This window comes from Cryphonectria parasitica (assembly GCF_011745365.1).
Source record: "Cryphonectria parasitica EP155 unplaced genomic scaffold M406scaffold_1, whole genome shotgun sequence".
NCBI lineage: Eukaryota > Fungi > Ascomycota > Sordariomycetes > Diaporthales > Cryphonectriaceae > Cryphonectria > Cryphonectria parasitica.
This window is the reverse complement of record NW_024468909.1, coordinates 6,731,692-6,758,767: the sequence shown is the minus strand read 5'-3', so window position 1 is coordinate 6,758,767 and position 27,076 is coordinate 6,731,692. Positions and strand designations below refer to the sequence as shown.

The 27,076-nt window shown below is 53.7% G+C and overlaps 7 protein-coding genes across 7 annotated transcripts; 3 read left to right on the top strand and 4 right to left on the bottom strand.

The window, feature by feature from the left end:
- Nucleotides 1-4,057: 4,057 nt before the first annotated feature.
- On the bottom strand, nt 4,058-5,935 carry M406DRAFT_326643 (uncharacterized protein; the record flags this gene model as incomplete). Its single annotated transcript, XM_040920113.1, has 8 exons — nt 4,058-4,206; nt 4,351-4,550; nt 4,593-4,709; nt 4,901-4,919; nt 5,298-5,322; nt 5,536-5,611; nt 5,727-5,881; nt 5,924-5,935. The coding sequence occupies 8 exons, from the start codon at nt 5,933-5,935 to the stop codon at nt 4,058-4,060; spliced, it is 753 nt and encodes a 250-aa protein (XP_040782216.1).
- A 5,044-nt stretch (nt 5,936-10,979) lies between these two features.
- On the top strand, nt 10,980-11,448 carry M406DRAFT_247944 (uncharacterized protein; the record flags this gene model as incomplete). The annotated part of the gene is made up of 3 exons (XM_040916496.1): nt 10,980-11,072; nt 11,128-11,175; nt 11,239-11,448. Coding segments are annotated over 3 exons (351 nt in total), but the record flags the coding sequence as incomplete, so codon positions are not given.
- Nucleotides 11,449-17,294: 5,846 nt separating this feature from the next.
- On the bottom strand, nt 17,295-18,708 carry M406DRAFT_354751 (uncharacterized protein). The gene is made up of 3 exons (XM_040922991.1): nt 18,694-18,708; nt 18,344-18,508; nt 17,295-18,082 (listed from the first exon to the last, which is right to left on the bottom strand). Exons 2-3 carry the CDS (start codon nt 18,493-18,495, stop codon nt 17,965-17,967), a joined length of 270 nt encoding a protein of 89 aa, XP_040782214.1. The 5' UTR covers nt 18,496-18,508; nt 18,694-18,708; the 3' UTR covers nt 17,295-17,964.
- Nucleotides 18,709-19,393: 685 nt separating this feature from the next.
- M406DRAFT_246100 (WD40 repeat-like protein) lies at nt 19,394-22,086 on the top strand (the record flags this gene model as incomplete). The annotated part of the gene is made up of 3 exons (XM_040916388.1): nt 19,394-19,525; nt 19,615-21,776; nt 21,810-22,086. 3 exons carry the CDS (start codon nt 19,394-19,396, stop codon nt 22,084-22,086), a joined length of 2,571 nt encoding a protein of 856 aa, XP_040782213.1.
- A 606-nt stretch (nt 22,087-22,692) lies between these two features.
- Nucleotides 22,693-23,251, bottom strand: M406DRAFT_246923 (uncharacterized protein; the record flags this gene model as incomplete). The annotated part of the gene is made up of 2 exons (XM_040916434.1): nt 22,693-22,946; nt 23,137-23,251. The coding sequence occupies 2 exons, from the start codon at nt 23,249-23,251 to the stop codon at nt 22,693-22,695; spliced, it is 369 nt and encodes a 122-aa protein (XP_040782212.1).
- A 571-nt stretch (nt 23,252-23,822) lies between these two features.
- M406DRAFT_19702 (uncharacterized protein) lies at nt 23,823-24,390 on the top strand (the record flags this gene model as incomplete). The annotated part of the gene is made up of 2 exons (XM_040915441.1): nt 23,823-23,981; nt 24,118-24,390. Coding segments are annotated over 2 exons (432 nt in total), but the record flags the coding sequence as incomplete, so codon positions are not given.
- Nucleotides 24,391-24,570: 180 nt separating this feature from the next.
- Nucleotides 24,571-26,971, bottom strand: actin-3 (regulated by circadian rhythms/ vacuole inheritance). Its single transcript, XM_040926112.1, has 7 exons — nt 26,777-26,971; nt 26,588-26,618; nt 26,356-26,411; nt 26,189-26,219; nt 25,345-26,116; nt 25,033-25,264; nt 24,571-24,953 (listed from the first exon to the last, which is right to left on the bottom strand). The coding sequence occupies exons 1-6, from the start codon at nt 26,781-26,783 to the stop codon at nt 25,034-25,036; spliced, it is 1,128 nt and encodes a 375-aa protein (XP_040782210.1). The 5' UTR covers nt 26,784-26,971; the 3' UTR covers nt 24,571-24,953; nt 25,033.
- Between the last annotated feature and the right edge of the window lie 105 nt (nt 26,972-27,076).

Below are 27,076 nucleotides of genomic sequence, written 5' to 3'. Positions count from 1 at the left end.
CACATGTGACCCCGAGAGGAGTGTTTCAGGGTCCTTCACTCACTCACACCGAGCCAGGGGGGGAGAGGCGGCCGAGCAGGTATTCTCAGCCTCAAGATCGACATGTGAACAGCCTCAGAATTCAGCATGTCACTTTGTGTTTCTCTCAGCCTTGGATAGTGGGAGGCATGAGGGATGATGGGGGAGGATGCAACGTTTCTTTGCGTCTGAGCCTTGTGTGGCCCGCACAAGGCGGCCAGCACCAAACAACAACAGCAACAGCAGCAGTAACAACAACAACAACAACAAAAAAATAAAATAAAATGACAAAGAACGTGGAGCAACAAGCCAAATCATGATGATGACTATGACGAAAATGATGATGTCTTTTACTAATCTTCAATGGGCGAAAACATCGGATCTGACCATTGGCAGGACACGAACCCCATTTCCATTCCTATTGCCTCTCAGACACTTCAAGCCATAACGAGGATTTGAATAAAGGAGTAATTGCAAATTATGCATGATACCGTGACTGAGGCGTCTGTCGTGTGACCGCATCCGAAGCGGCACGTCTTCCAAATAATCTTTTTTTTCTCTCGCTCTTCCTTGCTCTCTCTTGTCATTGGAAGCACAGCAGATTTTGGGGGGCTTCAGCTCATCAGACTGAGACGCATCTCTCTCTATCTCTCTCGGTCTCTCTCTCGCCCAAGCCAGCCGGTCCGCCCCGGGTTCCTGGATTGAGCCTCGCTCATCTTAAACATGACGTGATAATCATCCTTTGGAGGGCTAATAGGAAATGGGAAAGGAGGGGGGTGGGGGGGGGGGAGGAAATACAATGATGAGAGACATTGCTGCTTTAGGCTGGAGACAAAAAGAGAGAAGGAAATGCCGGCAACGGAGATCAAGAGAGAGAGAGATTGTGTGTGTGTGTGTCTGTGTTTGGCCAAGAAAACGACAGAATTGGGCAATGACCTCGTTGGTGATAGCATAATGGCGCCACACCTATAGTACCGCGACCTATAGTCTCCCCTATCCAAAACGTGACCTATCCCAGAGGAAAACAGTGTCAGCGGGTGGCCTGCACGGGAATCTAGCTCGAAGGAAGTAGATTGAAAGGCCTGCGAAGCCATCAAGCCTCGTTCCCAGCGGCGCGGTACGCCTTTGGGCGGCCCTCAAAGACAGGCACACGCCAAAATTCCTACGGTAATAGTGGCAAAGGGGGGGGGGAGGGGGTAGGAGAGACAATCGCGTGCGTGTGTGTGTGTGTGTGTGTGTGTGTGTGTGTGTGTGTGTGTGGGCGGACCGGTGGGTGAGTGGCTTGCAAAGGTCATCCGTCGCTGTGTCACCCACGCACACACACACACACACACCCTGGGCCGAGAAGAGAGAAAAAACGACGACAGCCGTGACCACACACAGGTACCGTCATCTCCCTCCCCCGCCCCACACCCCCCGGGCCCCTTCTTTTCGCCTTGTCATCTGGCGTCTGGGTGGGGAACGCCTCGTTGCGCCCTGAAAGCAGCTTAGAGGGAACCGAGAGCTTGGGAAGTGCAGGATCTTGTCATCATGGTGTGATGGCGGCCCCTTGTGTGTGGCGCATAGGAATGGTCTGATCGTGGCTTTCGATCAGCGCGCCCTGGGACATGAAACCGTCCCTGATGGACGTCACCTGACAGTCTTAGACTGTGATTTGGTCCGAAATACGGACCTCGATCAAGAGAGAGAAGGGGAGAAAAAGACAGAGAAGAAGAGAAGAGGGGGGGGGGGAAAGAGGAGAGCTTCGACGGGCGTCTCGAATTGAGAAAGATGGAGGGCAGGACAAGAAGGGCAGACAAATTGCCCATCGAGGCGATCAGCTCGTGCTCATTACGCAGGCGCTCGCCCGGGGGGGGGGGGAGGAGATGGGTGCATGAGATGGAGTAAATGAGGGTATGGCTTAAGGCGCGGTGGTATTGTAGATAGGTCAAGGAAAATTAGTGAAATGATACTGGTCTAGAAACTTTGTTGAGACAATCAGGGTCGAATATCATGCCTCGCCAGTTGCGGTCATACTGCGTAAATGAACTTGTCATTTTTTGTCGTCCACGTCGTCCACCATCACCGCCACCATCACCGCCACCATCATCCGTTCCATTCTTCTTCATTTTCCTTGTCGACAAGGATGGCTCATCGTCATCATTCTGCAGTCATAAATGAGATATCGCCAGCATCAAGAGTAAGATATGGAAAAAGGGGAAGGGGGAGGGGCCCATCTCATATGCGCCACGAAATGTGACTCCATAAAAAAAAAAAAAAAAAGAGGCGGTCGCCGACCGCTACTGTTGATATGGCAGCGATGCTTCTGCCGCGGCGACCTTTCCAGAAGCCTCAGTGTAACCCTCCACGTGCAGTGTCACTGCTGCTTCTCTGCTCTATGACAAGCGCCTGACGTCCCTTGTCGCGCGCCGCTCTCTTACTCACACACACTCTCTTCTCTCTCCGTATATGCACCGTGTTGCGTGACACATATCCATCATACGTCCGTTGCGGCGAAAAGCCTCGCCTGCACTGTCGCTTTTTCTGGGGCTGCTGCGAACGTCTGTTCCCCCCGAGAAAAGGCTGCCAAGTGTGTCTGAGACCCTCATCGCACGACCTCACGTTGTGTTCCAGATAGGGCGGAGCCTTTCGTGAAAAGCCGGCTATTCTCTCCTTTTTTTGCCATCCCCTCCTCCTTTCCCAAATGATCAACACTGTACCCGACAAATGTTCCGAGGCTTTGCAGTAGCCACACAGCCCTGATTTAGGATCTCGATAATCATCCAGAATCTGGACATCAAGAAGGCACTCGGTGACGCAAAAGTTGACATGTCAATTGCCGATGGATTTCGGTAAGCCCAGGGGGACAAGGGCTTCCCTTCCACGCGAGAAGCAAATGTTTTGGTCCAGACCTCTGCTCTCATATGTGCGTAACTTTACCTAATGCACGAATTCTCATCATCTCTGCAGGTCGCGACCCACCAGGCCAGAGCGGTCAACTTGTTGTTCTGGCCCATGCGCGCGAGCGTATGTATGTTGGACATGAACCTCGTAATGAAAAAGAAAAAAAATTTAAAAAATTGTCTTCCCGCCCCCTCCCCGCCCCCTCCCCCCCTCCTCTTAAGCACCTCTAGTGGCTGGGCAACGAAAATGAAGAGGAGAAAGGGGGGGAGGGCAACCTGTTCAACAAGCTATGCTAATAATAGCAGGCAACGAGGAGGAGTACTTAGCAGAGGAGAAGAACAACGAGGATGTCTCCCGCGTCGCCGACTAACTAAACCACATTCTCGCTCGCGTGTTCCACCGGGCATCTCCCCGAGCCGCCCGGGGCGGAAATAGCCGTATGTTTACCAGGTTACACGCAGTTCAGCTGACAGAAAGGCGTTGGCTTGGCTAATATCGTTTAATCACCACTACCAACCACAAAAAAAACCCAAAAAAACCACATCAATATCAACAACACCGTGCAGGCGACCTCCGCTGTTGGATTCCTGCCCCATCCAGAAGGGCCCAGGACTGGATCCAGGGTGGGGGGGAGGGGGAGGGAGTTATCTGGGATGGTGGGGTGGTTTCGATCCGCAGGAACCATCTGGGTAATCGCGAGAATGCTGGTTCAAGCCCGTGGGGGAGGTCCCATTCTCCAACTAGATGAGGCCATACCCGCGAAACGCGAGAGCGCGACCTTGGTCTGGACAACATTGGAAAAGCGATAGGTCAAAACAGTCGTCATCTCTCTTGGCGGTTTTGACGGGGCGCAGTTTGAGAATTGTGGGCTTCTCTCATCCCATCGTGACCAGATCTGCGGGTCCGCTAGCAGTGCGCTCATGGTGGTTCGGTGGCCCCCCCCCCTTCCGAAACTTTATCTCGCCTTCTGGCAGCTGTCTTGAGAGGCATATGGCGGCAGAGAGATCGTGTACCATCCCAATGCCTGTTCATCGCACCCCCTGGTAGTCCATCTTCCGCTATCACGCTGTCATCCCAGAGATTGATGAGAATTGTGGTGCATCTCTCACCCGCTCCACAACTGGCGAGCCTGGGCACATCTCTTATCCTCCGACGACTACTCTCCACGAGACGATCTTCTTCTCATTGAGCTGTACTGTAGTTCCCGCTTCCCGATCTCGCTAATCTCTGTATCGAGCTGCAAGGGCTCCCGCTTGCGTGCGCGGGGGATCCACAGACTGAGGCGCCCTTTTTCTTCTTCTTCTTCTTGGGACGGGACAAGCGCCTCTCACAGACGAGCCAGTCGAAGAGTGAATCCAAGCCGTCTTCCCGAAAGGCCCCGATTTGGGGGGGGGGGGACGGGGTGTGACCTCCACGCCTGTGTCCAAATAAGCTCCCGATGGGGCGTACCGATGATGAGATCCCAGGCAAATAAGCCCAAGGCATCCCTACGCAGGATCTCGAGTCTCGCGAGGGTATTACCGTACTTGGGAGTTACTTGCGGCTGGGTGAACCAGGCTCTCGGGGCCTCGCGTGATTGTTCCGGTAACTGACAGGTCACAAAACCAGGGCAGTAGGCTTGCTCAGCTGCAGCAAGGACCTCGATCGTCCTGCGCACATCCAGCGATGAGGATCTCAGCAGTCATACGTACCACAGTACTCGGTGGTGACCCTGCTGCAAGTTGCATTGGTGAGTCTGACAGGTTACCGGCTTGTGGGTCCCGGGCCCCGAGCCATGTTTTTGGATCTTGATCTGGTATACAGATCCGCTTGATCCCTCCCAAGTTTCACGTCAGATGTGACAGATGGCGTGTTCATAGCATCTCTGAGAACATCTAATGGAGCTGGTGGGGGAATTTGGGGGGAGGGGAGGGGGGGGGGGCCAAAGTCTCCTCCCCCCCAGGAACTGTCCATGGTATGGGTATGGCTCTTCTGATTGGGTGTTAAGGGATCGGTCTACCGATCGAAGCCCATGTTTTCTGCAGTAGGTGAAGCGGTCAATCAGACAGTGACAAGGGTCATCGGAAGATGCATTTGCTAGATCGTGTTCCAAGTAGTAGTGATCGAGAGCCGGGCCAGGGCCCAAGACAAAGATCTTGATGTGGCTGAAAGTACTTGCGCATTTTTGCTAAATCGTTGCATTATAGGACCCTTGGAATAGCAAAGTCGAAACCATCGTTGTGGAACTGAAGGCTTCCTTGCTTGTCCCTTTGCGGATGCTGGTAGCTCGGATAAGTCGAAAGTACCTGGGATGATACGTGGCTAGGCATCGAATGTTGATAGTTGTATTGCAGAACCCTTTGGGAGGTACATGATCTGATAAATGCCCCTGTAATTACCATGGAGTCAGCACTTACGCAACCGGTTCATGCGCACGCCTCTCTTGTTGTATTGTGCATGGGCTAGATGATGATTTCAGTTATGCTCTGGTGTGAAGATACATTTTCATTTTTTTTTGGGGGGGGGGGTGGGGAGGCAGAACAAAAGCTGATATTTGGTCTTGTACTCACTGGGGAAGAAGAACAAACAAGCAAACAGCCCGGGGGGGGGGGGTGGCGTTGGAGAGCAAGCATGCTCGGGCGAAAGTTTACTTACACTCCACAGATTTTGGAAGATTTTGGAATGTTCTGAATCATCCAGGGTCCGGTCTGGAAGCCGCATAATAACAGTACTATGTAATTGTTCGATATACGGAGCGTAGCGAGGTCAGACGATACGCATACAAGGCTGTCCCGGCCTCAGAAACAAGCTTGTATGAGAAAGCTGGTTCGCAAAGTGGCTCTCACCAGAGCCCTGCAGGCAAAACGCCTAGGAGCAGCTTGTCTGTCTTGGAGAACCTGCCGAGATTTCCGAGGTCCCTCGATCCATGCTTTGAACAACGATCGACAGGCACGTGCGTCCCATAGCAACAAGTCAATGGCAACAGCGCGTCTGAATGATGCTTGGTGAGTTGTCAGTAGCCTTTTTTCCATTCAAGACTCACAAAACGGTCCATCGCGATCAATTTTGGCGAGCCCATCTGCTGTAAAGGGTGGTTAGACAGGATGCAGAAGATTACATAGTAGCAACATCCGATCCGTCCATTACTTCAAAGACCCGATAAAGCGCCCCCGACAGTCGGCAGAAAGGCTAGGTTCGGCTCGAATCAGTGCGCTAATGGTCTCGACAGGCTAGGACTGGTACTCTTCTGCAAAGAAGCAAACACAAAAGGCTAGCTCGAATCATCTCATCTTGTGGGGTTGCCCACGAGAAACCGGAGCGAGGTGGAACTGGTTTGTAACAGGACATATCTCTGCATCTATCCACAGATAGATTGGGGTTGAGCTTCATAGCTACGTAGGGCTACCAGTCGCATCAAAGGAAAGACCTCTGGAGTGGCGCCACACGCAGAGGCCATGCAGATACCCAGTGTGCAGAGTGTCAAAATTGAGACCTGTGTGGGTAATGAATGGGGACTGTGCCTTGTGCCTGTTTCCAGACCGTGTGGCGCGCATGCAGGATCGAAACAACCGAAGTGGACAATGCTCAGGACATGAGCCCTTGCGAGCATGCGTGTCTCGTCTCGCGGGTAACAGCAGCGTACTTCCAGATACGAGGAAGAAGTTGGACAAGAGCTGAGAAGCAATTTCTCCGTGCCGTGCAACCCTACTATGTAATGGCCAACGGGAGGGCAGCGCGGACGGACGGATGGGAACCCGGGCCCGAGCGACAAGGGAGAGGGGGAGGGGGCGTATGCTTTCGGTGGCTGATCCGAGAGAGAAAAATCAGTTCGGCCGGCTCACGTCTCATCGTAGTAACCCAAACAAACTGCCGTCATGCCGGGACCCTTATGAAGAGGACAAGGCTTGGGGTCCCATATTTGTTCAGGACGCTGTGGGCAGCCAGACAAGCCTGAGCAGGCCCAGCCGAGTTGATGATGTTGATGGAGTTGCTGAGAGCCTTTGCTGTGTCACGAAAGCGATTGTGTGTCGGAAACGGGCAAACAAGCATCCAGGCTCTGAGCCCGAGGCCGAGGGACAGTTCCACCGAGAAAAAATGACAGGTCATACGGATCGTAGTGTGGGATCTGACCTACTGTACGGCGGAAAAAGTCAGGTTCATCATCCAGTCAGGTCGATTAGGGCCCACGAGAACACAACCGACGGGGCCTTAATTTCGGGCTACTCATCGCAGGACGTCTGTCTGGTTGTCGATACCTGTCAACTGCTGTACCCAAAATGTGTTTGGCTGCGAGTGGAGGGAAAATTAGCGGACTCCAGGACTGCAGATGACAAGCCCCCTTACGGCTCTGACAGCTTGACAGGTGAGAGTTAGAGAGTACCGCAGATGGGTGTGTACAGAGTACCACTTTGAGACACACCATGAGTTGCTTTTGGATGGGTTGGGGGGGGGGGCGAGGCGGGCAAGATACTTGGAAGCGCGCACACACACACTTTTTGTCATTTCCCCTCCTAGAGGGGGTGGGGCCCATTTGCAGATTTGTGCCGAACAAAGAAGTGCCACGCTGGCCAAGGTCTGCTGCAATCGCGTCTCAGGAGCATGGCGACCAGGCCGTCGAGGGACTACTATGGTACTCGTAGCGGACTAAGTGTGCCGTCCCTTGCTTCGATGCCCCCCCTGCAAGCGGTTAGTCGACCCCATAGTCCGACGAGAATGAGGCTGAGATCGACGATAGACGAGGTAAGAAGAGCTGATCAAAGAAGACCTAGGCGGTGCCAGGCCGTGCCAGAGGCCCCGCTTGCCAGTTGGGCGCCGTTAAGGTGGGGAGCTCTAAGAAATGCCAGCAGAGACATGCATCAGAGATGTGCAGGCACAAGACCATGCACACGGGAGAGTATGGGGCTATTCAAGCCAACTCTTGACGACCTGTCGTATCGCGTCTTATCTGTGAGAAATAACCAGGCACGCAGGATCCGCCAGGGTCTTTCAATGTGGCTTCTCGTGAGAAGTAAACCGTACAGTGCGTTCGCCGCGATCTGGGAAAGACGACCAGGATAATGCGTATCGACCATCTGAGCCGTCTCCTCCGCGATCATGCGGCCCCTCGAACATGGCTTGGTTGCTTGGGTATGCGTGTATGTGGATTAGAAGAAGGGGAGGGGGAGAGGGGCGTGGGAAGGTAGGAGATAACACACACCATGGTACACAGTAGTAGTAGTAATAGTGGCAGCAGCAGTAGCAGCAGCAGCAGTAATTTGTTTGCAAGGCAGCCAGGCAATGTAGTATCATATCATGCAGTTATGGTGTGTAGAATTGAGGGGGACACGCATGTAACTGACGTTGAGGGTAGGGGGGTGGCTTCCCAGGTTGTCGAAGATACTCATGACGATGTTAGGAGGTGTGGATGTGGTGGTGTTGGGTAGGAGCTATCCAGCCTGTGGTATGTACCAGCGTATGTATCATGACATGTACTATTATGTGTACCTTCCCAAGACGTTCGAGTACCATATACTTCAGTTTTCTATGCATCATACTCACAGAAGAACGTATCGCGGACAAAAAGCAGAGAAGTACATATCGTAGCAGGAACATCTTCTAGGTGATATGTATCTGGAAAGGGACGGAGGGCAGTGCTCCAATAAACAGGGGGGGGGGGCGGAAACTGTGTACAAGGTAGAGTGGGTAGAGTAGGACCCTGGCGATGGACAGCAACCTTTGGGCATGGATCCCTAGTCTACGTGGAGCCGCTTGCGCGCCCGTACCTTCTCTGCTCTGCGAAAGGAGCCTGCTGCTTTATTCGTGTCGATCCCACCCAAGGACGTCGTAGCGTCAAGCTAGAGACCCTTGTCCGTCCAACGTTGGCTCTGCCACACCTCATTCTTCCAAACAACATCGACTTCTCACCCTCATCCATCATACAATTGCTTCGCAGAGGGTTCAACTCGGCATTCACCCACCAAATCCTCCAATACGAACCCCCCACAACAGCACAGAGCAGCGCAGGTCTAGAACAGCTCGGCCCTAGGCACCGGCTCGAGTCTCTCCCACACGCCCCCTTCCCAGCGCCTTCCATCTGGTCCCTTTCTATCCGCCAAAGGAAGAGCACCAATATTTGTGCCGAGCAGAACCGCTGCGTCAATGTCTCAGGCCCTCGAGCTACTAGCACACTATCATGGAGGAATTTCGTGGCAGAGAGACGTCGACAGGACCAGAGCAATTTGGCTTCCTCACTTGTCTCTCTTCTAAGGCCTATCTATCTCATCGATGCCAACCAATGTAGTCTGCTAACCTGCTCCTTCAAGCCCCGTAATTGGATAGTTTCGGCACTCTTTTCGGCTGTCTATCTGTGCCAGAGCGTCATCCCATGAGTCTCAGCTTTTACCCTCACATCCTCGTTTGGACTTTAGGTTTCTTTCACTACATATTCCGCTAGGACATCATGATATCAAGCCCCATCGACGGAGCACTCTCCCGCGAGCTGCCTGCGCGATCCACTACATACCGGGTCATGGTCGCTACAGTGTGGAGAGGACACCAGCCCAGGTACATAGGTACCTCGTGAGCAGATAGACGACCAGTCGCGTGTGTATGTCTTGCTCTCGACCAGGGGGGCGCGGGAGGTGGGGGGGTAGGTGTTGAAAAGTGAGGCAAACGGGGTATAGGAACTGAGAAGGAGGGGAGTACTATAGGAGGTTGTCACGGATCGAATTGTTGCCCAACCTGTGACTTTCCGGTACGTACTCTCAATGTTGGACCCTGGTCTGCACTCCAGGGCCAGTTGTGGAAGCACATACCATCCATTATACGTGACATCGTCCGAAAGGAGTTTGCCAATCTTTCTAACCGTCCTTGGGGGAGGGATCTAGGATCTTTGGAAATGCCGTCTTTACTTTTCATCCGTCCAGGTACCCTCAATATCATGGACTATTCGTTTGTGGCTAGATACACGTTCCTGCTCCACTGCTCATCCGGACGCAATGATATATCACGGCCATGCCCCAGAGTTTCACCACGCCCCTCGATGACTTCTGAGATCCAAAGAGAAAATTCCCTAAGCGTTCTCTTACCACTCTACTTCTACATACCAGAACTCCCATCGCTACCACCTGCTACCGTCAGGTCAGACTCAGACGAGACTATTCCTTCTTGCTCTTGCAAATACTACCACAACAGCATCACGAGATAACTCGTCGTCCCAAGGCGAAACATTGTCTCAAGCCTTCCTTCCATAGATGACGCTTATGAGTCTCACGCCAGGCTGCTCTCCTCCAGACAGCACCACCATGCCATCCTATCAACTGCAGTCCCCGGCCACTCAGCCCTGGGACCGCTGGCAGCTGCAGCAACAACAACAACACCACCAACACCACCAACAACAACCACAAGCACAACCACAACACCACCAACACCACCACCATCAGCAACAACAACAAACCAGCCAGGACTACTCATTGATGAACGCACTGGTGCCCTTTGACCCACGAGCAGTCCAATCAACGACGGCAGCTCTACAGCGGGTAGCCATGACTTCTGCTCAGTACACCTTGCCTACCTCGTACGTCGAGGCTCCTATCACGCCTGTGTCTGCCTCGCCCTACGGCGGGGGTCAGAGTCACTTTGGAGACTACCAGTCGTACAATTACCAGCCGTCTGCATCTTCTGCCTTCACGCAAATGCCAGTTCGAAGTCCCATGCGGCCCACGGCCCCCCCAACACCACCCCTGGAGGAGGAGCATGATGCACACACAGACCTAAAGAACCCCCGGGAAAGCGTCTCAAGCGTGACAAGTGTCCCATCTGCTGTCCCAACCGTCAAATCTGAGGCAGCCGGTGAGTACAGGGAGATCAAGACTTGCCCAAAGTATGTCAAGACCGACGGGTCACTCCAGTTCGAGTCAAAGAAGCCCGTCGATGTCTTCTTGCGGGTGGCCCGGGGGTTGGTGATGCGGCCAAGGCGGCGAGTACGTAGCGCAGCAACGCCCGAGTCCATCGCCTCTCCAGTATTGAAAGAGGTAATTGAACCAGTCATTTTTGCGGACTGTTTTACATACCAGTGCTAACGATCGGGCATCTACTAGGCGAAAACTCTCAGGGGGTTTAAGAAGTTTCAATGTGACGTTTGCCCGCAGCGATTCCAACAAAAGGCACAACTCAAGACGCACCAGCGATCTCACACAGGTGAGAAACCACATGTAAGTCTCCTCCCAGTGCCTGAACCTGAGCATCCATTTTCTAATATATTGATAGAAATGCGACGAATGTGGCATGCGAGTCTCTCAGCCAGGCAACCTCAAGGTAAATTCTTCGCCATCTCGTCACCTGGTTTCTTGCTATAATCTAATTCTTGTACTTTGGTAGGCACACAAAAGAAAGCATACGAAAGAGAAGCCGTACGGTTGTCCTACCTGCAACCTCAAATTCTCCTCAAATGGAGGCTTGAAGGTGCACATCAGAAACAAGCACGAATACGCACCCAAACAGCCCTGCCCAATGGAAGACTGCAGGAAGGAGTTCAGCACTATTGGCAACATGAAGGTGAGCTATGTGCTTCCACTATATCTCTTTTGATGGCAGGTCATTCTTCAATACTAACTCTTAGCCGCCCGCCAGGTTCATATCGGCAAGTTCCACAGCAAGGAGCTCGACAAATACCTGCAGATCATGCTTGAACTCGAATCATTCGAGGGCCTTCCCGAGAGACTCCAGACTCTACTGGCAACGCTCCTTCGCATCTACAAGAACAGCAACTGCGGTATCAAGGGACGAGGCGCAGCGGCCAGGGCGGAGAGAGAAGCCAAGCTACAAAACACCAGGCGAGAAGTTGCTGTGCTGCAGGTACCCTCCATGAACCCGGCGTCGAACAACGTTGCGCCATCTTACGACCAGAATCAATTCCACGGCCTGCCAGGTCACTCGCAGCCACTCGAGCAGCCGGCGGCCTTTCTCCCGTCCTCCATAGCCCCCCATTCGCAACCCCAGCCGGTGTATCACGGGCTGCCTCAGCCTACAGCCTATGGCTTGGGCTGGCCTCAGTATCATTGATGAGTCTTCTCAAACCACTCCAGGCAACCCCCGAAGATCGAGCACGGTGCTATAGACATGGTGAAAACACGGCAACAATGATGCAAAATGATGAAGATTGAGATGACAACAATGCAAGCGTCGGCATTGTAGACGCGGAGGGGATCTGGGTACATTACAACGAGCACGGATTCAAGCAATTCTTCTGGTACAAAAGAGAGGCGAAGCAATTTGCATATGTCCAGCTATCATGCTAGACTGGCGAGGGACATTTCATTCGTTTTCGTCTTTTTTCTCCTTTTTTTTCTTCTTTCTTTCTCTCTCTTTCTTTTTTCTCCTTCTTTCTTTTTTCTCCCTCTCTTAAATTCCTGTTCCCTTTCAACCCTTTTCCTTGCTTGGATGTCAAGCAGAAACTCGAGCATAAATCACAAGCGCCACCCGTATTGTTCGAGCATTGCATCAACGTCCACAGCATGTACACTCACATTAGCGATGTTATTTCCGCTGCTTTCCAATTGGTTTCTGGTCACGTCTGTTACGATTTGGGTGTTTCTTTTGTCTTTCATTTTTCTTCCTTATTCTCCGATTTCCTGTTGCTCTAATGATCATGGACCAACACGGCTCTATTCTACCTGGGGGAGGTTATTACGGCAAAGGCGCGTGGATTTTGCAGCAGCAAAACAGGGCGTATCAGGTGCAAGAAGTGCGCATATAGGCGAGACGTGGGGGTGAAAGAGCAGGAGCCGGGGTCACCCATGAAAGGTGGGGGGGGGGGGGTAAGGATGTCACCCACTGACGAAATCAGGAACGGAGAAAAGTGTTGACTCGGCACTGGGGATGAACGGATGGCTTTCAAATATTGGGTTCTCCTTATTATTTCTTTTTTTTTTTATTTTTATTTCAGGTTTACGAGTACGTTTTTGATGAAGAAAGACAAGGGAAGAGGGAGAGAGAGAGAGAGAGATGACAAAAACTGGTGTGTGGCAGGTAGCAAGTAGCAGGCAGAGAAACATAATGAGCGTCTCATTGCCCATCACCACCAGTACCACCACCACCACCACCACCACCGTTTCTCAAAGGATCGATCGATACGGGACTACCAGGTTCTTGGGACATCTTCCCCTTTGGTTCTGGAAGCGGAGGGCGACGTAGTTCCGGCCTGACTGATCACCTGCATAAGTTGGGCACTTGTGCACCGAGGCGAGGTACGGCCTGGACCCGCGGGACTTGGGGGGGGGGGTATCACACCTTTCAAAAGCCCTAGGAAATCCTTCGCGCGCAGGAGAGAGAGAAAAAACACGCACACACACACACACTACCATGTAGTAGTATTACCATAGTACCATAATACTCTCACTACTATGGTTGTAGCGATTTTGTTGGGAGAAGGAGGGGGGGGTGGGTGGGGATGCGCAGGTGCTGGCTGGGATGTAGTAGTAGTAGTGGTGGTGGTGGGGTTCTGGCCCCTTCTGGCTCTTATTTTCTCACGTATGCATGTTAGTACTGGGAGAAGTAATAATAACAATACTACTCAAGGGATCTTATGGGCTTGATCGCTACCGACGGGCTGGGACTGTGGGTGTGAACCACGGATTTGGAGACCGAAAAGAGGAGGGTTGAAGGGGGGCGGGGGCGGGGGCGGTGGTTACACCAAGACTCTCATAAGAGGAATATACCGGAAGATTGAGAGGGGGCAGGTGGTCACTCGCAGCGAGAATTTGAGAGAGATGAATACGGCCGAGGTAGGCTGTATGCACGTGTACGTGTGTGAGTGTGTGTGTGTGTGTGTACAGCCCACCCACGCAACTCATTCGGTGCTTTGAAAAGACTGCTCGATCAGTCAATCAACTAACCAACCGCTCCATGCTTAGCTGGAGCATCAGTGTTCTCTCTTGTCCGGGCTTGGACACCATGATGTCCACCCACCAATATGAAATTTCCCCACACTGCTTAGTCTGCCTCATCATTCTCGTAGGTAAACTGCTATGCATGTTATCTCTTACACTTCATCTCCCCCTCCCCTTCCTGACGGAAATTAACAGCCCCTACTACTGCTTCTACCACTGACGTACTTCATATGACTATCTTGGTTATCGACGAGCAGCACGTCAAGGGGCCATGCCATGGTGCCCAATGTCACACGGCCTGAGCTTTAGATGCTTCCACCCCCCCCTCCCTTCCCCCTACACGGCAGTGTGGCCATGCATGAGAAGCAGAGCAAAAGTTGCACCATGACCTTCACCCTGCCCGCCCCCTCAGTGTAATGTGCTTCAGTAAATACCGTTTGGTGCTTGGTGTGCACTGGCCAGGCGGGGGGGGGGGGGGGCGAGACATTGCAGTAGAGTAAAAAGGATGTTTGTCGATCTGATCCGAGTCAGAATCAGAGTGCTGACCAACGTTTTTCTGTAAAATCGTTAACGGGTAGTAAGAAATAAGGGCGAGGAAATATATGAAAAAGAAGAAGAAAAAAGGAAGACAGGTTTGACAGACAGACAGACAAGAAAGAAAGTGGGGGAAGAAAAGACGAGAGACAGACGCGGTTTGGCCAACGGAGATCGTCATGGAGGGGCGGAAGAAGGTGTAGGTGGTGTGTGTAGAGGCAATGACGCGCTACTGAATATAAGTGAAAGTGCAAGAGGGTTGCGGCCGCTCCCATTTCAAGATTAGCGAGATCAAATGGGGGGGGGGTGTTGAGGGGGAGTGGTTGCTGCTAGAGGAGGGCGACCAGAAGGAAGGCACAATCAATCAATGGTGGTGGTTGGTGGTGTATTGAGCTACTACAGTCCTGTGGGTTACTAATTATTTAGCTAGGCGTCATTACAAGCCGAGTGGGGAGGCGCGCCCCATCCTCCCCTGACAGAAAGAGAGAAAAGAATGAGAAGAAGGGCAAAAGGAGGTGAGGGAGAGGGGGGCTTCCCATACTCACTCCGCGCCTTCCCCCAGAGACACATTTGGTCCAAATAGATAAAATAAGATGAATAAACAGAAAAGCTCAAGACTAAAGCATAGCTTGATAGAAGAGGGGGGCAAAGAGGAGAGCGAAGACGCGAGGAGAAAAAAAAAATAAACGTCTAATTTACTACAACAACCTAGACCATCGGATGACAGCCCTACTACCGTCTGAGGCTTTCAAGACTAAAGGTACCAAAAAAAAGAAGAAGAAAAAAGGGCTGGAAGAAACAAAACAATGACAATTGTTCATGGATGCAGTCGTTCCCGTTGTGTAAGTGCAGCACTTAAGACCGTGGCGAGGACGGGAAGGAAGTGGGGGTGGGCATATCCTTGTTCCCGGGAATCTAAATCGGGTAACTGTTTTCAATTTCTTTTTTCTCTTTCTTTTGCTTCTTCTTCGGTTGCTGGCCCCCCCCCCCCCCCCCGTTGGATCGCGAGATTGAGTTTTGCGGCGTTCCTGTCACTTCTCTTTGCCTTTTCTGGTTCTTTTTCCTGCCTCCTGCAGTAGTAGGAGAGCTACATAAGAAAAGTATACCATAGTGCGCGGGTAGTATATATGGTACGTACGGTTTAGTTTGTATGTACGTAGAGAGCAGGGGAAGAAAGGCACTGAACAGGGGTTCCGGGGGGGGGGGGGGGTTTGTCTATCTGGTAGGTACCTGTCTGAAGTAGACAATACGTACTAAAGCTAGTACCTCCATCCCACCAAAACCCCCGGCCCTCCACCTTTCCCGGAAGCCTGCATGTCGCACCGGGCATGCAGCCAGCCTTTAGGGCCCCATCAAAAAGAGCGAGGAAAAACAAAGGATGAGAAAAAAAGAACATCTTCTTCTCCTTGCAGGAGGGGTGGGACCAAGGCACTTGGCGCCATTGACCTCTCTCCGATATATCGCATCGAAATTGAAGGGAGGGAGGGGGCTAGCTGGAAAGAAGAGAGGGGACGGGGCAGGGCGGAAGAGGAGGAAGAAAACGAAGGCGGAGCAACAAGGCGAACGGCCGTTACTTTCGGTGCATATGCATATGCATACCGGACTTACTCCATCATGATGACCAGGTAGACAGACAGATACGCAAAACAGACACGCAGCGGGACCCCATAGGACGGAAGGACGATCACCAGATCAGACTGACAACTCACCTACATGAGCATTGCATTGCAGAATCGCCACTCTGAAGGAGCAAACGCACGACGCCTTGCCTTTCTCTCTCCTCCTCCCTCTTCTCTCGGACTCTTCCCCCCCCCCCTCTCTCTTTCTTCTCCCTCCCTCCCTCTCTCTCTCTCTCTTTCCCTCTCACCGCCTCCAGACATGCATGTGTATGCATGCAGAAACAAGAAAAAGAATGAAGAAGCAATGAGGAGGGAGGAAATAAGAAGAATCTTTGGGATACGCGTGCAGAAGACCTGCAGCCCAGCTTACCTTCGTACCATTCATTCAATACCAACATGGAGAAGAGGGGGGGGGGGGAAACCAAAAGAAAGAAGTCATTCTATACAGACACGCCCACAGCCTACATGGAAATACAAACAAGCACAATGACCAAAACATGCAGCACTATGATGCGATGCAACCACATATTGCAACGAAAACCTGTCGGCCTGACTGCTACCATCGCTCTCAACACGAGGTTTCGAGGTGCTTCACCGCCGCCGCACGCGGGCCAGTAGATGGAAAGAGAGGGGGGGAAGAGAGAGAAAGAGAGAGAGAGAGAGAGAGGAGAAGGGAGAGAGAGGCGACGTCGTGATCTGCATAGCAAGTGTCGTCCAAAAATAGAATATTTTGTCTGACCTGACTTGTCTCTGCCGCTTCTCTGCTTGGTGGTATGCAAGAGCGGCCGGACGGAGAAAAGTCAAAGAGCGTCACGGCACATCATCATGCGGGCTGTCGGCCGTTCGCACGACAGTGTATGGTGTGCGCTGTGCGTGTGCGCGCGGGCGCCCTTGGAAACACATAACCAGGAGATGAGAAAGGGGGTGGAAAGGAGAGAAATGCACCAATGTGAATGCTTCAATCTCTCGTAGATCATGGCCTTTGTCCTTGGCTGGCCTTGGCCGGAGCATCTGCCTCTGCCGTTTTGCCGCCTGCTGGCTATTGGCCCTTGCCCTTCTCCACTCCTGGCCTGTTCTGGTCTGAACGGGGGGAATATTTAGAATTCTCAACTGCATACATAGTTCGCATAGATGTTTTATGTTGTCGACCGATCCAACTTCGATTTTTCCCGCCCGTATCCACAGGAGAATGGCGGTTGAGGTGTGCTGGCAAGGTACGATCTCTCCGACGTGTATCCGGTAAAATATCGCCTGAATCCAAGTACACAGGCAGGACAAGACGGACGCACGGAGAGAGAGGCCAAGGCCAGCAGCAGTAGCTGCTGTCAATCCTCTTCTCGGTGGAGACGGTGTGGTGTACTGTAACATGTAGGTGCCCAGCTGGCGCGCGAGTAGGAACAAGACCAACTGCTATTGTACTAGTAGTGTGTAGTAAGTAGACTGGCTTTCTTTTACTGACGGTTTGTTTTCCTTGTCGGTTTGACATGACAGAGACGTCCGCCCACCTTTCAGCCCTAGTCGTAGACAGAGATAGTCCAGCTGTCCTATCGACGCGTCCCCACACACACACAATCAGTTTTCTCCCATAGTAGTCCATACTGGCCAGTCGTTTTTGTCTGAGACATATGCAAGAGCGGTACGGATACCTGCGAGACGCTCTTCCGGAGCAGGGCAAATGATGGCGGAGGTACAATGCAGGTGACAGGATCGAGACAAAGTTTCCACTCTCTTTGTTTTTTTAGGCTCGCCCCACTGTCCCCAGCAGAGCAGAGGAACCCCTCGACCAGCTTAGACCGTCGTGACCATTACCACATGGGGCCTTGCTTGAAAGAAAGAGGAGAAGGAGGTGGAGGAGAAAGAGGAGGAAGAGGGGAAGGAGGTGTGGATGGGGGGTGGTGGCCCCATCTGCCTCGTCAGGTCGCAATCGTATGTCCGGTCGGCGACCATGCCGCGGTCGTTTGTCCGGCCGACCGCATACTTACACGCACACCTACACATCTCCACACCCACTTTCCTCCTTTCCAATCCAGTGGATGAATGCCAGTCGCCGGCACTCTAAAACACTAGCCTCCATGTAACGTGGAGACGAAGAGAATGTTGTCACCGCTCTTAATCTCGTAGGCCTCCTCGCCTTCGAGCTCCCAGTCGGCATCGTTGATCAAGACCAGGATGCCTGGGCGGCTACAGGGTACGCTCAGCACTGGCTCACCGTGATAGTAGGTGGAGAAAGGGGAAGGGGAAGGGGAAGAAAAAGAAGAAGAAGAAGAAGAAGAAGAAGAAGAAGAAGAAGGAGAAGGAGAAGAAGAAAGAAGAGGAGGGGTGTTGCAGGCACAGAGAGATAGAGAACGAGAGAGTGTGTGAGAGGTGCCCAAATTGCCGACATGGACCCCTTGGAGGCGGGAGGATGGGGGGCAAATGGGCGTGGATGATCTCATTACGTACATGTGATGGTCGAGGACAAAGAGTTCCTGGCGGGTGTCCTTCATGACGTTCTCGCATAGGTAGTGTATGAGGTGGGCGATGGTCACAGGCCTGCCGTCCTCGCTTCGGGCTGGGATGGCGAGCTGATGTTGCCGCTGGTCCGAGAAGAGCATCTCCAGGCCGCCTCTGGAAGAATGAACAGTTGTCAGTATGGGATGTTCTTTGGCCAGGATGGCCCGCGTGGATACTGTGTTCATGTCTGTATCTTCTGTCCTCGCTAATCGTGTGTGCAGATGACTGCTGCGGGTGACAAGTGAGAATGGACATACAAGGAAGGAAAATGACAAGATGCAAAGTTGATCTGAACTCACGTAAATTCAACAGTGATGGCTAAGTCCTGCGGCGACGTCTCTGTAGCGGCTATTGTATCCGCCATGATTGACGACGACGACGACGACGACGACGATGACGATGACGATGTTGATGATCTCTTCTTTTTTTCCTCCCTCGTTGCGATGATTTTTCCTCCTCTGCTGTGGACTGCTTCTCTACAACGCTCCTTGTTTCTCTCGTTGATGTCTCTTACTAGACAATCTAGCCTCTTTTCAGCGTTGTTATTATCGTGAGGCTCGGCGGACGACGTTGTTGTTGTTGTTGTCGTCGTCGTCGGAGTTTGGAAACTTTATCTGGGCCAAGAGACTCGCTACCACCAGAAACGAAGGAAGGCTCACCGGCTGCGGTGGCCGCACAGTGCGAATTCCGACACTGTGTAACTCAAAATTTGGGTCTTAACTTCAACCAAAACCTCACTCATCATCAACCAGCCCAGCGAAAGAAGGGTTCAAGTTCACGACCAAAAAAAGAACCAAAAAAAAAAAAAAAAAGAAATTATTCAGCGAGGACCCACGAGCTTGTACGAGATCACTCGCCTCTTACCTCACCTCCGTGTTATTCTCAGAGAATAACATTCGCCAGGAAAAACAAACGAGAGAGAGAGAGAGAAAACAGAGCCCCACTGCACAAGTATGAGAAGAACAAGAAGATCCATCTGAAAGAAGAGGTGAACAAATCATGGGAGATGTCAAAGTTGATGTCGAGTACCTCTCCATAGGCGCCAACAGACAGACGGCCGCTGGGGATTGGAATGTCGATGGCACTGTTGCCTTTGGGGCAGACACGAATGTCGCACTATGGAAACCAAATGTGAGGGAGAAGAGAAGCACCTCTTGAGTTCGTTGCGCTATGAGAGACACATCATGGGCTAATATATACTTTTCCTAATCTATGTCCAGGACTCCATACCAAAGGGTATATTCAGGCTCCTCAGTGGACACAAGGACCTCGTCAAAGCCGTCAAGTTCCTACCGCCAGTCTCATCATCCACGGCAGGAGACGGAGATGAGCACCGCGTCGCACATCTTCTCAGCGGGGGCGATGACAAGTCTATCAAGCTTTGGAGGCTGGACACCCAGACAGGCAGCGCAGCATGCATCCAGACCGTTCTAGAGCACACTGCGCCTGTCAACTGCATCGCGGCCCTGAGCAGCAGCAGCAGCAGCATCGGCAGCCAGCAGGGCGAGGGTAGCACCATATTTGCTACAGGAGCAGCAGATGCGACGGTCAGGATATGGCACTTTGACGGCGACGCGATCAAGGTCCTCCAGACCATCAAGACGAGCACCCCAAGGTACTTTCCCCTCGCCGTCACGCTCAGCCCTCTCGGCAGCGATGGCAGCACCTTCATCCTCGCCTCTGCCGGGACGAGAGATATCGTACAAATCTACACAGGCTCCCTCACCAGACCGTCTTCTTCATCTTCTGCCAACACCACTCCCACCACCAACTTCGCCCTCAGTGCCACCCTCACCGGCCACGAAGGCTGGATCCGCTCCCTCGACTTCACGCCCGAAGTCCCTAGCGACCCCTCAGGCGATCTCCTCCTCGCCTCGGCCAGCCAGGACAAGTACATCCGTCTCTGGCGCGTCCATGCCGGCTCCGAGCTGCCTGCCCAAGCCGCTACGGCTTCTGACCCAACTGTCGGCGCCTACCTGCCCGGCAGGTCACCCAGCAACAAGGCCCACCGTTTCAGGGCAGGCACTGAAGCCGAACAAGACTACTCCATCACGTTTGAGTCGCTCCTCTTCAACCATGACGACTGGATCTACAGCGCAAGGTGGCACACGGGCAGTGGAGGCGCCAGCACATCCTCGTCCTCCGGCCAGCCGCAGCTCCTGTCCACATCGGCAGACAACTCCCTCGCCGTCTGGGAGGCAGATCCATCCACAGGGATCTGGGTGACCACCGCGCGGCTCGGCGAGATCTCGCGCGAAAAGGGCGCGACGACAGCAACGGGGAGCATCGGTGGTTTCTGGACAGGCCTGTGGTCGCCATCCGGGGCCTCGATCCTCACCCTCGGCCGCACCGGGTCCTGGCGCCGTTGGGACTGGGACCCGTCGTCGTCATCAGGCCCCGCCTGGGTTCAGAACATTTCTGTGTCAGGCCACGTCCGTCCCGTCACCGGCATCGCCTGGTCTCGCACTGGCAGCGGCGACGACGGCAACGGCAACACAAGGAACAACACCTACCTCCTCTCCACAAGCGCCGACCAGACGACCCGCCTGCACGCGCGCTGGCAGGAACAGGGCACATGGCACGAGATGGCCCGCCCCCAGATCCACGGCTACGACCTGAACTGCATCGATGCCCTGTCCGGGACCAGGTTCGTGTCCGGCGCTGACGAGAAGCTCATGCGCGTCTTTGACCAGCCGCGGGCCGTGGCGAGGCTGCTGCACGGCGTGGCGGGCATCGGCTCTGCTCCAGACGCCAGCATGCCGGACGCGGCGAACATGCCTGTCCTCGGGCTTAGCAACAAGGCCACGGTCGACGAGGAGGATGCTGCTGCTGCTGCTGCCACCGCCGCCGCCGCCGCCGCCGATGCTTCTTCTACTGGCGCCACCACCGTCGTCATCAACGACCCTGAGACAGCAAACGGCGTCGCCGTGATGGCTGCTCCCCACCGCCCACCCCTCGAGGAGGCTCTGTCGCGGCACACGCTGTGGCCCGAGGTTGAGAAGCTATACGGTCACGGCTACGAGATCTCCTGCCTGGCAGCGAGCCATGACGGGCGCCTGGTGGCCAGCGCGTGCCGCGCCAGCAGTCTCAACCACGCCGTCATCCGCCTCTTCGAGACAGACCGCTGGACGGAGCTGCGGCCCCCACTGGCCGCGCACTCGCTTACAGTTACACGCCTGCGGTTCAGCGGGGACGACAGGTACCTGCTGAGCGTGGGCCGCGATAGGCAGTGGGCTGTCTTCGAAGAGAGGAGGAAGGAGGGAGGAGGAGGAGGAGGAGGAGAGGGGGAGGTAGGGTGTTATGAGCTGCTACAGGCCGAGCCGAAGGGGCATACGAGGATGATCCTCGACGCAGCCTGGGCGCCTGCGGTCGTCGTGGGAGGGTCTGCTGGACCTGCACAGGGGCAGCAGTGCAGGATCTTCGCCACGGCGGGGAGAGACAAGAACGTCAAGGTCTGGGTGATGAGGAGCGGGGAGGAGGACGGCAAGTTCAGGCTGGCTGCGACCATCGTGTGCGACCAGCCCGTGACGGCCGTCGACTTCCTCGATAGACCCGACGCCGAGGGCCGGCTCGTGCTGGCCTCTGGCAGCGAGGCGGGCAAGATCAGCATACATGTCCTCCAGGTGGACAGCGACGACAACGGTGGGGGGAAAGTGACTGTCGTTTCGACGTCGACGCTCCAGCCAGAGTAAGTCGGATGGAATCCCTCTCTCTCTCTCACCCTCTATTGCGAACATAAGTGTTTTCTGAGATAGAAGACTCATGACTGACTCTTTGAAAACGCACAGACTCAACCTCCCCAAAGCCGTCTTGCAGCTCTCGTGGCGACCACTGGGCGCGGACGACAACGAGGACGGACATGAACTCGCCATAGCAGGCGACGACAGTTCCCTGCGTATCTACAGAGTCAGAAGCATATGAGCCAGGAAGAAGAGGTTGGGTGATGCAGAGTAATGGGTCTTTTATTCCTCTTTTTGAAAGGCTCGGCGCAAGAGCAACCCCAAGTCTAAACATTACATATATATATGGTTCTTTATAGTATCATGCTGCGCGCCCATGTCATGCCGTAAAATCATACCCATACCAGTAGTACAACGGTACGTAAGTGTGGTCTATGCCAAAGCAGCCACCAGTGGTCTGCTCAACCCGTCTTGTTTCTTCTTCTTTTCTTTCGAGGAAAAACGCCCCTGTCCCAACCACACGAGAAAGACAAGCACCCGAGCAGGCAGGAAACAAACCATGCTCAAGACAGCCCTTCCCTCCCTCCTATCTCTTCTTCCCTTCCTTTCCAAGAATTATTACAGCTCAGCCTTGACAGCCCCCTCCACAGCATGCGCCGCGGCCCGGGCGGTCGCAGTGCCCAGCGCCGCAGCCGCCGTCTTGGTGGAGCTCGCATTCTGCACGAGGGTGCGCGCCGTCTCTCGGGCGACCTCGAGGGCCGAGTCGCCGTGGATGTAGAACCAGGCGCGGCCGGCCAGAAACATGATGTGGTGTGGGAGGTAGAGAATGGTGGCGATGGCGGTGAGGGAGAAGAGGAGGAAGACGACGGACCCTGCAGCAAAAGAAAAAGTTTGATGAGTGTCAGCAGAAGAAGAAGAAGAAGGAAGAAAGGGAGGAAGGATAAGCGAGACAGGCGGCGGCGAGTGAGTGCGTTGTCGGAAGAAGGGGGGGGGGGTGCCTTCGCGGTCGCCCCTAGAGGGGGATTTGGATGGAATAGGAGAAGGGAGAGGGAGAGGGCTTACAAAAGATGAACTTTTCCAGCGGTGTGAAGATGTATACACTAAATGTCACCTCCACCTGGTAAATCTTGAGCTGCAGCCACTTGACAAAGGACTGCATTGTTGATCCGGACGACATCGTGGTTTGGTTGGTTCTGTTGTAGTCGAGGATGCGCTTGCGTGAGTTGACACGTCTTGGCTTGGAATACTTGGGATGCGAATTGAAGAAGGGGGAGAGGTTGGACTCGAAATATTGCTGTTGATTGACCTGTGGCAGCAGCAGGCTTGATGTGTGCTCAGAAGTTGAGTATTTGTCGTTAGGAGTCGTCAATGAACAGCAATGAGGAAAAAAAGACGTCCCTGACCAGACCGACCATAGGATATAGCAATCAAAACATGAATCGCCTGCCGGCGGTTCCGATTCGATATTTCCCCCCCAGAATCCGCTACTCTGATTGGTCACTCCCTTTCCTAATCCACTACTGTCATAGTAGCCCTTCACCGGCTTTCGGCCCTGGTCAGCCTTGTCCGTCCGTCCTCCGGTTGTCCCCTAGAATACGTCGGCGCCCGGAGAGGTAAAGAGTCAAGAGACACAGCGAAATGGCGATATTTCGATGACAATGAAGCTTCTCTTGGGGGTACAGGGCTTCTTCAGAGTCAGAAACAATGATAGTAGTCTCTTGAGGAACGTCAGCCGTTCTCTTCCTCCTCTTTTCGTGCCTCTTCTTCCGGCTCTCCCTACCGCAGCAACCTTCACGTCCACCCCATCATGCCTCAAGACAAAGTACCCTCCGAGGCCTAAACCCCCGCCAGATGAAGAGATCACCGAGGCCTATCTAAAGGGCAGCGGTCCAGGTGGCCAAAAGATTGTCAGTTCCTTTCTGTTCCTTCTGACCCCCCTCCTCGACCACCCCTCTCTCTTTGCCAACCACAGCACCCTCCCAAGCCATTACCAAAAATAGTCGTCCCCTCAACCTAACGCCTGTGTCCTCCCCACCCCCACAGAACAAAACCAACTCCGCCGTCCAACTCAAACACATCCCCACCGGCATCGTCGTCAAGTGCCAGGAGACCAGGTCCCGCGAGCAGAACCGCAAGCTGGCCAGGGAGCACTTGGCCGAGAAGATCGATGACTTCCTCAACGGCGAGAATAGCCGCTCCGCCGTCGTCGCCAGGATCCTCGCCAAGAAGAAGGCGAGCGCGCTAAAAAAGAGCCGGAGGAAGCATCGCCAGGCCGCTGATGGGAAGGCAAGCGACGGGGGGGAGGATGATAATGAGGTTCAAGACGAAGATGAAGACCCCCAAGAGAAGGGAATCACGAAGTACAATGCCGGCTGGGTGACCAGGAACGAGAGCTAGGCGCGCATTCTGGATGGAAACATTCAGCAATCCATCTTATCATATTATACCTACAAAGTCAAAAGAACTAGAGTCACGGAGGCACGTAGCAAACAGTTTCGAGGATCCTCGCGGATGGATAATTCTTCCTCGCATTTCTCTAAAACAAATCTGTCTCTGCTCGTAAGACCCCGAAGAAGGACCATCTCATCCACGCAGCGCAGGAAAACAAATAGGCTTTTTTTCTTCTTTTCTTTCTCCATCAGCCCCGATTGTACCAGCACCATCCGCCCTCTCTATGCACAACCAATCAAGAAACAAAGAGGCCGCATAAGCCCGGCGCCGCGAGACCTAGGGCACCAATAATGACCAAGACTTTTCGTAAATGGGAGACTCGACAGGGGAGGCCGCACATCTTGGGGACTCTGCAACGAGGCTGGTCTGGTCGAGGCATCCTCGGGCTCTTGGAAGATCGGCGACTCTTCCTCGCTCGTGTGATTTTGCTGTGGAACAAGGGTTTAGTCACACTGACGCCATGGTATAGCCCCTTTTGAACGATCGGATGGAAAAAGAGCAGCTCACCTTAGAAGCACTTGCGGTGGACGATGGAAGGACCGCTCTCGTCGTACTCCTGCTTGGAGATCCACATCTGCTGGAAGGTAGACAGGGAGGCCAGGATAGATCCACCGATCCAGACGGAGTACTTGCGCTCAGGGGGAGCAATGATCTTGACCTTCATGGAGGAAGGCGCAAGAGCAGTGATCTCCTTCTGCATACGGTCGGACAGACCAGGGTACATGGTGGTACCACCAGACTAGAGAGAGGTCATGCAGTCAGTAAATGAATCCGAAGAATCTCGAGGCTGTAACCAAGAGCGAAAAGGAGATCACATACCATGACAATGTTGCCGTACAGATCCTTACGGACATCGACATCGCACTTCATGATGGAGTTAAAGGTGGTGACGTGGATACCGCCGCTCTCCAGACCCAGGACAGAGGGCTGGAACAGAGCCTCAGGGGCACGGAAGCGCTCGTTGCCGATGGTGATAACCTGACCGTCAGGCAACTCGTAGGACTTCTCCAGGGAGGAGGACTGAGCGGCGGTCTGAATCTCCTGCTCGAAGTCGAGGGCGACGTAGCAGAGCTTCTCCTTGATGTCGCGAACGATTTCACGCTCAGCGGTGGTAGAGAAGGAGTAGCCACGCTCGGCCAGGATCTTCATCAGGTAGTCGGTCAAGTCACGACCAGCCATGTCGACACGCGCAATGGCGTGGGGCAGGGCGAAACCCTCGTAGATAGGGACCACGTGGGTAACACCATCACCGGAGTCGAGGACGATACCAGTGGTACGACCGGAGGCGTACAGAGACAGCACGGCCTGGATGGAGACGTAGAAGGCGGGGGCGTTGAACGTCTCGAAGACGATCTGGGTCATCTTCTCACGGTTGGACTTGGGGTTGATGGGAGCCTCAGTGAGCAGGACGGGGTGCTCCTCAGGGGCAACACGCAGCTCATTGTAGAAGGTGTGGTGCCAGATCTTCTCCATGTCGTCCCAGTTGGTGACGACACCGTGCTCAATGGGGTACCGCAGAGTCAGGATACCACGCTTGGACTGAGCCTCATCACCAACATACGAGTCCTTCTGACCCATACCAATCATGATACTGCAAACATGCCGTCAGAATCGCCTCGGAGGGCCGGAAACTGGTTTTTCTTTTGGGAGGGATTTTATTTACCCATGGTGGCGAGGACGACCGACGATGGAAGCTGTATGAAATTTCATTAGCGAACCATTCAGGTATTAGGAGAGACCGTTGCGGTGCCGCGCTGCTGGGTCGCCCCAGGGCGAAAGCTCCAGAGCTGGCGCTGAACTGGGCGGGAAGCGGGGTGATTGATGACTTACGGAAGACAGCTCGAGGAGCATCGTCACCGGCGAAACCGGCCTTGCACATACCCGAACTGGGGTTTCAAGTCAGCTCATTATGATCCAATCGAGATCGAAAAAAAATATGTGAGGAATGCAACCGCCATGATCGAGGCTGTTGTGTGCTCGCACGACCACCCTTTCGAGGTTGTCGGTGAGCCCGCAGGCGGCTGCTTGTGGGGAGGGGCGGGCGGCGGCGGCGCAAGCTTACCCATTGTCGATAACGAGAGCTGCAACTTCTTCTGCAGGTTTGGGAATTGGCGTTAGCAATCTACTGAGAGGAGGAAAATGGGTTTGATGATAAATGCCTGGCCCTGCGGCGATGGGTTTCGAGCTGGACCTCGCGAGCTCCTTCAAGGCCGCGGCGCACGAGGGAGGAAAGACAGAGTGGCCAACTTACCCTCCATTGTGAACGATTACGTAGTAGAAAAGGTAGTAAAAAGGGGTGTCAAGATAAGGTCAGGAAGAAGAGAACAAGTTGCAAAGTCCGGACGATGCTATAGATCGAGCGGAGCAGTGGCTGGTCTTGAGGAGTTTCGGTGTGTGGTGTGGTGTGTCGTTGTCGACAGGAAAGTTGTTGGGCAGAAAAGGGTGGTGGTTTGGGTGGTTGATAAAGGGGAAGCTGGAAGCCAGGAGCTGGGCCTTGCCGTTGAGATTTGATGTGGGCAAGAAGCCATCGCCCGGCCAGTCTACTAAGAAA